The 14,258-nt window shown below is 40.2% G+C and overlaps 1 protein-coding gene across 2 annotated transcripts; it reads left to right on the top strand.

Annotated features, from left to right (window-relative positions):
- Positions 1-380: 380 nt before the first annotated feature.
- On the top strand, positions 381-8,217 carry BCE2 (2-oxoacid dehydrogenases acyltransferase family protein). 2 transcript variants are annotated; one of them, XM_087701378.1, is made up of 9 exons: positions 381-574; positions 1,181-1,416; positions 4,402-4,545; positions 4,757-4,882; positions 5,037-5,464; positions 5,547-5,794; positions 7,318-7,406; positions 7,494-7,721; positions 7,819-8,217. In XM_087701378.1, exons 2-9 carry the CDS (start codon positions 1,195-1,197, stop codon positions 7,930-7,932), a joined length of 1,599 nt encoding a protein of 532 aa, XP_087557504.1. In that variant the 5' UTR covers positions 381-574; positions 1,181-1,194; the 3' UTR covers positions 7,933-8,217. The 2 variants fall into 2 exon arrangements, with proteins under 2 accessions (XP_087557504.1, XP_087557512.1); XM_087701386.1 differs by having other exon boundaries at positions 382-574; positions 1,181-1,407.
- Positions 8,218-14,258: the final 6,041 nt, after the last annotated feature.

The following is a 14,258-nucleotide window of genomic DNA, read 5'->3' as shown; positions in this document are numbered from 1 at the left end:
AGTGTATGAAGTACTTGCTAGAAATGGAGACTCTTTTGATTCCAAGAGCAAACCTCTCAAATGCCAGCTTTCCCCCATTGCTTCCTAATGTGTGGGATATGCATTATATGAGTCACATCTCAAGGCTTAAAAATACTAAAGCATCCACAACTCCAAGTATCCCACCATAAACATGTAACCACCAGTTGGCCACCCACCCCCCCAACCCAACCCAGTAATTTTCACCCATCAACATGTAACCACCGGTTGGCCACCCACCTCCCAACCGAAACCGAGCACCACAAAAATCCCCGGCCTCCCCCACCGCCCCCCGAGCGTCTCTACTTTCAAAAATTTTTAAAAAATAATTTAGAAACAAACCCAAGGCAGTGTACTAGCTCCTGTAACGCGGTGACGTGTACATATGATTAGTCGGACCTTCGGATAAAATGGCGGATTCGGCAATTGTATTGCTGATCCATATAAAGAAGATGCGACACTGCGTTGTTTTGTTATGTTTAGTGAGTTGCGATGGTGCGTTTATTGGTCTTTTGGGGAAGCAGTCCAACAGCACAGTCGATTTGCTGCTGATCAGGTAATTGATGGTATTTCCTTTCCTGCTTCTCTGACGAATTGGCTCTACTTTGAAATTAACCAAGCACGTGCAACAGAAATCGCACTCTAAATCTCTTCCAAAAGTCTTTTGAGCAATCCATATTTAGGACTGTGCTGTGACTAACGTTGGCCTTCAATCTGTCGTCATTAATAGCCAATAGCACAGTGATCGGTTGGATGACGGGCACGGGATCACCACTGTGCCCATTAGTAGCTTGGTTGCCAGGAATAGCTTGTCTATGTTTTTTATTTGACGGCTTTTTTCTATCACAAGTAGTCTACATTAGCATCACAACTGTTAGGAGTGGCTTTTCAGCTTTAACTCATTGGAAGCTTGGGCAGTTCATCTTGATGCGGATCCCCTGTAGAGGTAACTCTGTAGTTTCGATCCCAATTCAATCATGGCCTCCATTGCCATCATAGGCAGTCAGTACTCTAGTGATTGATTGCATGACAGGCATATCACCACTGGAAGTGTATTTGCAACTGGAATTTTGTTCTTTGCACCACAACACTCATGTGAGCAACTGTGCTCCCTTTTCAAGCCTAACACTAATGATTTCAACACATGGTATTGCCTGTGCAGCTCGTACTTTCAAAATGAGAAGACATCTGGCAAGGAAGTTGTTTGATCAATGCAGAGCACATGATTCATTGTCAGTGGGCACATCGGTATCAAGAAAGAGGCTTGCCAGAAGAACAGACATTTTTGGTTTGACATGGGCCGACACAACAAATGCCTCATTAAAAAACGGCTGTGTAACCAGGCCATTTTTCCAGAAAAGGACAGCTTCCACTGTGCAACTCACACAGGTTCAATCAGTAAGCCACATCTTTTCATTCATTGCAACCTTTCGAATGATCTCCATTTTGGGATTGATGCATATGCAGGATTTAGGATTTTGTTTACGAAGTACAAAATATGGGACATGTTTGAAAGAGCACCACATAGGGATAAACCTGGCTCGCTCTAAATGACCGACAACCTTCACAATAGTAGGTGGGATGATGGCAGTTTGTAATGCCAAATAATAGAGTCTCCTTAGGGAAGAGACCTGTTTGTTTAAGGCAAAACATGCCAAGCAGTGTATGCTCATGTGGTCTGAGGTTAGATGCAATCTTATCAACCTTGTAAGGTTCATATGGTGTCAGCCCAAATCTTCTAGATCATGTCTACTGAGAACTTCTATGAGCTGTCTGCAATGAGATTTGATTGGCAGAATAACTGTTGCGTTTGGTTTGGTGGTGATTCAGCGATGGTGCTGATACTTGCCCCAAGACTGTTGCTTGCACAGGCCAGCATCTGTGAGACGTTTGGCACAGAGACCTACGTGTGAGACTAACATGGTTGCCTTTTAGCGAAGGACTGGGGACTTTGAGAAGCGATCTATCATACTGCTTCGCAAAGGACCTAACTCTGAGAAGTAAGCTATGATACCACTCCCCAGGGTTGTTTCCTTTACCTTTAAAGCTCATAGACAATTATGGGGGCTCTCTAGAGGCTCACAGCTACAGGAAGCTGCTGACTGGCCCATGCAGGCCAACCAAGTTCCACAACCACTAAGCTTACTTGTGCTACTAACCAAAAGGACAATGATTTTGGTGTGGAGAGCCAACCGTCGAGGGAGGGGGTGAAGCTTTGCTGCTAATTGTGGTGAGGAAGTCTGTGAGCACCCTCTGTCTTGGTGGCTCTAAAGATGCTAGTCACCTCTCTCTCAGGAGGGTTGAGCTCAAGCAAGAACAACCCAAGACATCTTTGTTCCTAACACTCCATGACCTGACATAATGGTCCAAAGCCCTCTCGGAAGAGGCAATGGTATCACCCTTTGCTCTCATAGTATACAGTGCAGTGGCATATGTATTGCTCCTCTGACTCTGCCTCCACCCTACATAGTTTGCAGATGCGGTCCTCTAGTGCAATAGCATATGTATTGCTCCTCTAACACTGCCTCCACCCTACATAGTTTGTAGATGTGGTCCTCTGGTGCAATACCATTGTATCTCCTAGTCTTAGTCTGTAGCTGGTTTGATGAAGTGCAGATTTGACCAAATGGTACACGTAAGATTGCATGAGAGATGTGTGTCCATGTATGTTGGATGCATGATGAATCAATCCCTAGAGCGGTATAAGAAATGTGTCTAATACTATGCCATCTTCTTATCCAACCGCTGCACTGGACCCACCCAAAGTCCTCTCCATACCTATCTTACAATATCTATCTTGATCACTTAGTTGACCTCTAATGACTAGGTTTGAGGTGAGGACAATCAAGGCTATAGTGAAATGGTGGAAGTGGATTGATCCTCATCCCATGTAAGCTTAGTCATGTGCACATCTGGGCATGGCAACAGTGGGTGTACTCCTTAGTATAGCTAATTGTCTAGAGGATGCAAAAGCAGGGGTATCTTTGCTGTGGGAGCTCTCATAGTCTCTGAAGGAATGTCACTTTTTGGAAGAGGGCATTTGTGACCATAGGTGTGGTGCCCAACTTTGCTCTAATAATTTCATGGGGTACTGATGATTTGCTTTGGGTCATGTGTGCCATCATCATGGCTAACAATATCCAGCATGGCTGCCACCCATTGTAGGACTCTCTTTCCGGTCCATCCAGTCCTGCAAGTTGCTCTTTTCTGGTGTAGTAATGGCTAGGTCCCGACTCCCCATATCTCGGTTCCATATAGTAGTGATGGTACAATGAATGTATCAAAGAGCCAAAGTTTGGTGCATGGCTTTTGAAAGCACACACGTGCGCAGTCTCCCTCAAGCACCCCTAGTGCTGCAGAACCTTGCTTGTCTGGCCTTTGCTGCCTCTTGGAAATATGGCCGTTTGGAGGTAACTCCCAAGTATACATACGATTTGACAATCTCAATGGGGTTTTTGCCAAAAGTAAAGCAGAACCCAAGCCTATGTGGTTTTGAACATTGTGACCTTTGTCTTCCCAAGTTTCATTTTGAGACCTTGGCTTGTATAAAAGGTCTATAAGCCATCCTGTAAACCCTGGAGTGTGAGATAAGTACAATGTCATTTGTAGACAATAGGATAGGTATTAGAGTCCCAACAAAGCTTGCACCACACACACACACACACAGAGCAACAGATGTGGCTTTGTTGGTTAAGTTGAATGTGTGGTGACTAGAAGGTCTTGGGTTCAACTCCTACATTCTGCACAACTATTTAGTATAGGTGTAGAAAAAGGGAGATTTGAACCTCAGTCAGTGGGCTACTAGGGTAGCCTCTTGAGAGAGAAAGAGAGAGATTCTGTTGTCTCTGTTGTTTTTGATGACCTTTGTTAGTGGGTTAATGAAATAAGTGGCTCACATTAGGGTAGCCACTTGATTGAGAGAGAGAGAGAGAGAGAGAGAGAGAGAGAGAGAGAGAGAGAGAGAGTTCCACATTTTACGGAAAAAAAAAAGAGAGAGTTCCACATGGTCATTTAGTATAGGTGCTACAAAAGGGAGAATTCAACCTGGGTCAGTGGGTTAGTAAAAAGAAGTGGCTTACCGCTGGGTAGCCACTTCATTATGAAAAGAGAGAGAGAGAGAGAGAGAGAGAGAGAGAGAGAGAGAGAGAGAGAGAGAGATTCTGCTGTCTCTGTTGTTTTTTATGACCTCTGTTTTGTGTTATTTGTGATGCACATGCCATGGTAGGTCACTCAATGTCATTATTATTTCTTGTCAATGCATATATTATGCAACACCAAAGCAATGCATTGGATTTTATACGCAAAGATATGTGGAAACAGATGAATAGACAGAGGGATGAATTGTTTGTATAACAATCTTGTTGTTGATGCACACTTTTACAGGAGCCCTGGTTCTGGCACCCAAAATCAGGGTTTTCCACATTTCAACCACAACTCTCACAATTAGGAGGCATTGTTGAAGTTCCACTAGCACAAACTGGGGAGGGCATTGCTGACTGCGAACTTCTTACTTGGTTTGTAAATGAGGTAATCATAATCCTTATTCGTTGTTTACTATGACATACGTAATAAGGTAGAAAGTGCAAGTTGTAGGTCAAAGAATTAAAGTTCGCAGTTTGAATGGACTATGGAAAAAGGAGTTTTTTCCCACTTCGTTCAAAGAGGGACTAGAGTTCACAGTTTGAATAGATGGTTGATGAAATTGTAGTTAAATTGTCATTGTGCATTCTAAATGCAGGGGGACGAAGTGGATGAGTTCCAGCCCTTGTGCTCTGTGCAAAGTGACAAGGCCTCAATAGAAATTACCAGCCGTTTTAAAGGAAAAGTGTCACGGTTAAATTTTATGCCAGGGGAAGTTGTCAAGGTTAGTGCAACATTTTCAGTCTATGTGAACTCTTTTGTTGGAAATTCTTTCATTGAAATTAGGCTTATATTAGCTCTTTTGTTGGACATATTTATCTTGTCGTTTGGTGGATAGCTTGTTCTCCTCATGTCTCATTCACTTTTCCTGGGTTCAGGTGGGAGAGTCATTATTGGAACTAATTTGTAATAGCAGTGAAGGGTCTGGATCTTCTGAAAGTCCCAAGAATGAATTATTAAATGCCCAAGGTGATAATGTTTCAAAACAAGAGTTATGTGGTGATCACCTAGAAGCTTCTTCCAGCAAAACATTGGCGACCCCTGCAGTGAGGCATCTAGCCAAAGAGTCTTGTATAAAATTAGAAGATGTAATAGGTACGGGTAAAGATGGAAGAGTGCGAAAGGAAGACATATTGAAGCATGTTGCAAATAGAGAGGGATTAAAAGAGGAATTGACAATGATATCTGAAATTGCACCAAAGCAAGAGCACATAATGTGGCAAGACCCTGCCAGAAATTCTGAAGAGAGTGAAGGACATGCTGCATCAAATCTGCACAGCTTGGAGGATAAAGTGATTCCCCTGAGGTATGTTAACAAATATAACATGCATACTTTCCCATTGTTGGCACGCCCATGAATGGGTGTCTTAACCATTGTTTTCTTACAGGGGCTACCAACGAGCCATGGTCAAAACAATGACGGCAGCTGCTACAATTCCACATTTCTACCTCGTTGATGAAATAAATGTGGATAAACTTGCAAACATAAGAAAAAATCTGAAAGATGTGTTCTTAGAAAAAGGAATCAAACTTACATATCTTCCTTTCATGATCAAGGCATTATCAGTGGCATTACTAAAATATCCGATGGTAAATAGTACATTCAATAAAGATGCTTCAGAAATCTGCTGCAAAGGTAATATATTTTTGTGACCTTTTTTAAGCTCGCTTTTTGCAATTTTTGTGAGAAGAAAAAATGGTTCATAGACAACTGGCAATATGAAGCTCTTCTTCTGGAATTACTGTGCCTAAGTTATGGGCAGTGGTATACCAGTTCATCTTTGTTACATGTGCTTCAGCTACTAGCTGAACTAGTGCGGAGTGACAGGGGTCATATGCCACAGTTTTCTCTGCTGTGCACTGTTCTGCATTATATATGCCATAGTTTTCTCTGCTCTGCACCATTCAGCATTTTCTCACAAGATTGAGAGCTCGCCATTTCCTATACCACTATTTGAAGAAAGGTTTGTCTGTTTGTGTCCTCATCCTAAGATAATCCCTTTCATCCTCCATGGGTGTGTGCACACATTTCTTGTAAGATCCGATGCAGTTCAATGAAAAGAAGCTCCTTGGGAATCTCCACCTGTGGTGAGAGATGACAGCCTGGATCCTTAGATACTCGTGGATGAAGTCTAGAGGTGGCTGCTGTCCCATGTCCTGCATACCTACTGCTCCTGCTTAGGGTCAAATGAATGCATTGTAGTGTCTGTGTTGTATGAAAGGTAGAGTCCCAGGCATCTCCGGTCAGGGAATATCATTACATGACATACTTGTGTGTGTGTGTGTGTGTGTGTGTGTGTAGAAGGTAGAGAGAGGCAAGCATAAGAGCACAAGACCCTATGTGAGCAACAATTGACCATGCACCAGACGTGAGATGGTAGTACAAATGGGTGCCTCTCAATATGTAGGACCAAAAGCTGTAAAAGTGACCACACACCCAAATACAAGGTTGCCAGGGCCACTAACAAAAAAGGTCCTTAAGCACAAGAAGAGGTATAAGAGACTCTAATGTGTGCCCAAACCTTAGGTTCGCTCACAAGTTGACATGCACACAAAATCCCTACTTTCAACACCCCCCTGCAGCTCCATGGTGGTGAGCCATGGAGCCATAGACAAATTCATCTGATCTACGAGTTTGGGCCTCCACCCTACATCCCCCAAGGTGAGCTACAATCTCCAGGAGGAGATCAAAAGCTTGGGGTGGCCTGCCTGTCTTGCAACTTCAATGATCAGCCATCATGGCCACCAGCTGAGGGTCTGAGACCCAAATCTCCTCGGGCTCAGCCACAGACTGATGATGATGCTTATGTGAACCTTTGCTACAGATCTGAGGAGTAAAACCCCCTACCTTTTCTATATATAACATAGGCCATTCAAATAGGATTTTGAATAGTTTTGGACAAACTAAGAAAATTGTCATGTTCCCACATCTCACTCCGGAAGGATGATTCTATCAAGGTTGTTCTTCACAAGTCTCTTCCACTGAAGCAAATGCTGCTCATTGTACATGCTGAACATCTAAACAAATGGAAATTTACAGAGTGCACATAATAAGAATGAGAAAAGTTATTGGACACGTCTGGTATCAGGATACTCGGTAATAACACCACTTTTATAGTTGTCTTTTATCATCTTATGCTTTTTGTTAAAACTGTCCAGGTTCACATAATGTGGGAGTTGCAATAGCAACTTCGCACGGTCTTGCTGTACCAAATATTAGAAATGTCCAGAGCCTAACAGTACTCGAGGTACAGAAGATCTTTTTTGATTGATTATTCAACATTAACACCTCAAGACCTGCTTTCCTAACACAATAAACACTGCTCTTGTTGCAGATTGCTAAGGAATTGTCACGATTGTCTCAACTGGCCTCAATAAACCAACTTAGCTCAACTGATATATCAGGCGGGACTATCACAGTCACTAATTTTGGATCTATTGGAGGAAAGTTTGGCTACCCTTTGTTGAATTCACCAGAAACAGCTATCATTGCCATTGGAAAGACGCAGAAAACCGCATATTTTCAGGAAGATGGAAGCATGCATCCTGCTTTGACTATGAATGTATGCCATTCCAGCTTTTCTAGTTTCAAATTTGAAATTATTGCAACAGTATTCAGTCTTTCAAATCTGACAGGGATTTCGTTTGCCTGTTCTTAAGGTCACCTGGGGTGCTGACCATAGAGTCCTTGATGGTGCCACAATAGCAAACATTTGCAATGAGTGGAAGACACTAGTTGAACATCCCGAGAGACTGGTAATGCATTTGAAATAAACATCCACCCAAGCGTTGGATGATTCAATCGGTAAAGGTCCTACGAATGGTACACAGGGACACACATTGTTAAGCTATCTGGTCCAGTGTAGGCAGTTGTGCTCTCGTGCTTTTTCTGTAAAATCATGTACATATCACAGAGAACCCGTCACATTGACCATATTCATCTTGTACATAGAATTACTTATTCGCATGCAGCAAACAAGTTCTGCATGAGGTTGTGAAAGGGCTGGGTCAAATTTGATCTGTATAGAAATTTATGTTATCACAATGCCATTCGCAGTGTATGTTGCTCTAGCTCTGTCCAGGATGACTCCCAGTTCCAGCGTTGATCCAGCATGGCTCTAAATGTAATCTATATAACCAATGATGATGCCTTGCAAAATGTAGAGCAATAAAACAGCAACGCTGAATCAAATATGCTGTTCTGAACTCGTTGAACTAAAGAAAATGAAAGCAATATGGACCTAAAAGAGAGCCCCAATGGAGACTTGGAGGGAAGCCCCAGCGTAAACACTTGGTGTCACACAGAGTCATGCACCAGTAGAGACAAGCTTTACAGGAATAGCATCATCAGTTCACATCATAGAAGCAACCTACCACGATAACTAGTATGACCATGAGTTCCAGAAGCAGAGTTGGAAAGAATGGCAACTGCAATACACCAAATATGCCAAAGCCACATCCAACAAAAGGGATGAACTAACCGTGACTCGAATGAACGAGGGAGCTTAAGCGCAATTGGGATCCTCTTGGAGTCATCTGCCAAGGAGGGTTCACCTGCTGCACGAACACTCCATGTGACCACAGGTGTCTCTACCCATGATGCACCTTGTGGGGCTTCAATCCACAACCTCTAGGTTCTGAATCACAAGCTTTACAATTAGGCCAATGGGTTGTAGCCCAAGTAGTTTGAGTGTGTGGGTGTGTACATGGGTGTGAGTTCAAACCTTTGATACAACCTTGAGGCATCTTGCATCTCTCAAATTACAAGCCTTCTGCAAAAGATAAAAGGGCCTACAATTAGACCATTGCTTTTGGGATTGAGCCTTGTTTAGTTGGCTTGTGTTACATGTTTTTCTAATGAACTATGAGAATCTTTCTAAGCATCTCTTTTTTTTCTTTTCCAATAGAACTTGTTACTTACAAGGAAAGAGGGAGAGGAGATTGGAGTGTGAATCCTCAAATCTCCAAACACTAATTCAAATGTAAATAATTATATGTACTTATCAATCATGTTTAGTCGTATTCATAAGTTATGGTACTTACTTGAAGCTTGTTGAATGTACGAAGGGTTGTGATGGTTGCTCAATTTTGTTACAAAGGGTGTTGCTAACGAGCAAACAATTGTCGACATTATCACTCATGGAAGAAAATGGGAAAAACTGAATATACTTATGCATATAGCTACATGAGTGCTATACAAATATGTATGGGAGAGTGGAGGCATAATTCTCATAAGGACCTTGCCCTCCATTTGCTAATACAAAAACACAAAATGTAAGTAATAGTATGAATTTGGCCCTTTAGTTTGATGGCTCCATCCTCTCCTTCAAGAATGATGTCTAATGGCAATATTGATGATTCTTGCTTGAAATACTATGCTACGAACCAAAAAGCATAAAGGATTAGAACACTTGGCAATATAAAGGGACAATGATATAGTTATGAACGTGTAGTGTAGAGAAAGGTATAGGAGTGCCATAAAATGTGTAGTATGGATGGTTGGCACCATTCTTTCCAAATTTTCTTTTGCATGTTTTATAATTATTTGACTTAATTCTAAAATAATCCTAAATAATTTGTTATTTTATATTTTGGTAAATCAAGATAAAATTTCAATCGAAAAGTTTTATGATTCTTTTTTTAAAATAAAAACACTCTAAACAGATTTTAAAACTCAATGATTTCAATCAAAATTTTATGCTTCACTACACATCAAATATGCTTTACTACACATCAATCATTTGATTGCCACATTGATTGCTTGGTTTCCACACCATATGATTGTTAAATCAATTATCATTTGGATTATAATTGCTAGGTGCTCCATGTCTAGGAAGCACAAAGTGCAATACTAAGATGCTTCATACTAGGATTTAGACAACCTAGGGGTTTGGTAGATTTACATAGGTAGGTGGGGAGCACACATGTGCATGCGTAGAGCAAACGAGTGGCCAAACATGTGGGTGGGTCAATGGTGGGGTCAATTGTGTGGGTCCCCTCAAAACAATTTATTAAGAGGTTTGAGCGTGTATGAGTGCACACCACATGGCACCTCACCCCAACATCTTAATAATATAGATTATATAGATTAGCACTCCACGCTAGTACTTGGACAAGCGTGGGTCTTTGTTAACCTAGCGCTTTGCACTAGGACTTGCACAAGCATGAGTCTTAAGGGGACCTGTAACACATTGTTTTAACTTTCCTCCTCTCCTCCCTCTATGTGTGTGTGTGTGTGTGCATCTCTCTCTCTCTCTCTCTCTCTCTCTCTCTCTCTCTCTCTCTCTCTCTCTCTCTCTCTCTCTCTCTCTCTCTCTCTCTCTCTCTCAATACCCTCCCCATTAACTATTCACCAAACCCTAAACTCACTTTTTCTATTGTACATGCAACATTAAACATTCTCACGACAACTTAATGCACGATTGAGAGAATATGTATGCATTACCTTCACAAGAAACAACAAAAGACAAATGATCAAAGCAGCATTTGGTCTCCAAATAGATTCCTTTTGTGAGCATCTATTAGGAATGACAATGCATGTTTGCATTTGCAAACATATCTAAAACGATTTGTATACTAAGCAACTTGTAGCTTATCAAAAAGTATAAAAGAATATCAAATCTATAGCACCTATTTATGTATGTATATAAAATTGCACGTAAACAATGATGTCTCAAGGTAGCTTGCACATCCAAATTATCATTAGTCTTCAAATAGTCTCCTTTTGCAAGCATCGCTAATAATAATAGCAAGTGTCCTCATTTGCACATGCACGTGTGATGAAATATCATGTGAAGCATCACATCTAGACTTTACTTTTGCACAAAACATGTTATGTGCTGCAAAAATATAGCACAACATTAGCAAGAGTACATTTCATGTACACACTAAACAACAAAAACAAATACATCAAAGGCAAAGAAATACCATGGTTAATATCCACATTCAGTTGATACAACACAACCAAGGAACACAGGTCATGACACATATCATTGCCATCAAGGAGGAATCCTAATTTAATGTGATCGAGACACAATATAGCTATAGATAGGGGGCACCACATAATAACATTGCACACATCCCTTGTAAATAATCTCAATAAATAGGCCTTTGAACCTTTGAACAAATGAAAGATTCTCAAGATGCTCAATCACATGCACAAGAGATTTACACATTTTAGGTTTTTGTGCTAAAGGCGGAAATTTTTTCTACAATCTCATTTAAGTTTGAGATACACAGTAGTAATCAAACATTGGGGTCATCATTTTCTTGCAAAATAAAACCAAAAAAACCAAACAAAAAAGGATGAAATGACTTCAAAAAGAGAGATAATGTCCAAAGCAATCAAGCATGACAAAGTTTTCTCTCTCACTCTCTCATTATACTCCTTTCCCTCTCTAAACATCTTCGCCATTTTGGTTATTATCCACCATGCATAAGATTTGCAAGAAAAGATCGTGCCTCTAGCTCAGGAGTCCATAATGCATTCAATGCCAAACTAAGTGGTTCACTCAAAAATTCTTTTCAAAACACACATTATACAACTTATTCAACTCTTACATGCCATGCAACCAAGCACACAATGCATTTATTCCCTCTGTGACAATATATTTTAAGTGTGGCTCCACCAATGTTGTTAGGTATGATAGTTGTAATAGGGTTAATCAATTAATCTTTCCTTCTTTTTTTGCTTTTAGACATGGCAAAGAGTTGTATTCATCTCATCACAACACCAAAATTCCATGACCTTATGCATAGTTGTGTGTATACAAAAGTTCTCCATTAAAATAATTATTTTAGCATATATGTTTTAACTACGATCGATTTTGTATGTCGATATAGGTGAAAGAATAGGCAGCTATCTATGATATATTTAAAATGCAATTTATTTTCCACATGATAGAATCATTTGAGGTGCATCACTGTGTGATGATCTCCACACACAACCATGATAAATCCTATACACCTCAAATTATGTACTAGAAGCAATTTCTTCCACGAACGCAATGCATCTATACACCACCTACACCTCAAATTATGTATCAAAAGCAATTTCTTTCACCTTAAGTGTCCATGGTCATGAATTCAATGCATCTACACATCAACACACCAATTGTCTTTATGCTTATCCATATTGCTTTGCCCTGCAAAATTTGTACAATGCCTTCTTTTGAGCATAAAGACCTTAGTTTTTGTGAATTTGGAGTTGTATATTGAATATTTTTGTAATTTCTAAAACTTCATGATAATTATTATTTTTATTTACCATTCAAGCCATTTTTTATTTTAATCTATTTACTAGATAGAAAGTTAAAAAATATTTAAAAAATTTAAAATGTTGAAAATTAAGTATTATCTTTCATTTTCCTCCTCTAAAATAGTTTTTCATTTCACTATCATTTGCTATGAAAATTAACACACTTACTTGTAGACCACTTCACCACCATAATAATGCGCCTATTGTCCCATGCAAGAACAAATGTTGCTGATGCTCATACAAGCCACTAATGCTCTTGGAAACACTCCTACATGCTTTTCCAATGCGTCTCAATCATTTTTTATCACACCCCATTCATCTCTCCCACTCGTACTCCCATTCCCCTTCTCTCATGAAACAAGCATTGTGTGTAGAAGGGGAGAAGAGAGAAATACTAAAACAAATAGGAGAGAGAAATATTGAAATCTCTAACTTTGAAATCCTTCATCTCATCACATGAAATTGATATATGATCAAAGTCCTTGATGAGTAGGCTCCATTTATGTGATCAAATGCTTCAATTAATCGGCTAAGAACCAGGGAGAGAATATTTACACAATGAGGTGCATGATGGTGTTCATCTTCCTACATTCTCTCTACACATATTTTTCTCTTTTTGGCTTTTAAAGGCTATGTCTTTTGATATTTGGACATGCATCCCTTTAAAATTGGCCACTTATTCACCATATTTTGGTTCCCCATTCTTTTTCCCTTAAATTAAGGTCATTTTATAACATTTGACATCCAAACATGCAAATTTTATGCAAATATTATGGTTGGACACTTTCTTGCTGCCCATAAACTCGACTTTGCACTCTGTTTCACCTTTGGCTTTAAAATGTCACATGTCTTGCACCTTAGTCACCTTACAAAAAGGACTAAATGTGAGACTTTTTTCTACATTTTTGGACTTTAAATCTTCAAAAACTTCTCCTGCCTCTTGTAAAATGACATGAATTTTGCTCTTTAAATCACCTCTCATTGGCAATCACAAGATAGGATGACCCATCGCATCAAAACCATGAGCAAATCCTGTCAACACAAAAAATATGAAAGCACGGTCAACTGGGAAATAAACAACCATAGAACATAGCAAAGATTGCACATTCAGCCCCACAAACCATGGATCCAATGGTGAAGATTAGGACCAAGAAATGAAGGTCCCCTAAAGGATATTACACTCAATAGCTATTCTCGCTATCAAAAGCTCATGAGGTGACCCAAATGACATCCTAGCTCAGTTGAACAAACACTTATGGGACAATTCAATCTCACGTAAGGCTCACAAGCACTAGCAAGAGGCCCATCTTGACTTCCTACCACTTAGGAATCAGTAATGCTAAAAGATAAAAACACTAAGCTTAGTATTTCCTTTATGAATTTGTTCACTAGTCCATCATCATGTACAACTTTTTTTTTTCTCTCTCTCTTTTCTTGATGGGGATGCGGCCTTGGGCGGCCTAACTTGAACCCAAGGACCTACCAAAACCTTGTAAGGTGACACACATTTTATTATTATTATTTCTACTTTTTCCTTCCTGGCTAGGTCTCATACCAAGGAGGACAGGGCATTAGCCCCCAGCTTGTTTTGAACACCTAGGAACTTACCAAACCCTCATAAGGCGGCAAGTATCTTCTAGCACTTTTTTTTCCCATTATGGGACTTATGATAAATTTTAGCCTATAGGCCATACTCAAGACCCAGCCCCCTACTCATTAGGGGTCTTTATCATGATAGAAAATCATGATAAATTTCAGCCTATAGGCCATACTCAAGACCCAACCCCCTACTCATTAGGGGCCTTTATCATGATAGAAAATCAAACTTTACACTCTCATCTAG

This window comes from Lygodium microphyllum, chromosome 2, assembly GCF_053477565.2.
Source record: "Lygodium microphyllum isolate KBCC chromosome 2, Lygodium_microphyllum_v1.1.10, whole genome shotgun sequence".
Classification (NCBI taxonomy): domain Eukaryota; kingdom Viridiplantae; phylum Streptophyta; class Polypodiopsida; order Schizaeales; family Lygodiaceae; genus Lygodium; species Lygodium microphyllum.
This window is presented reverse-complemented; position numbering and strand designations above follow the sequence as displayed.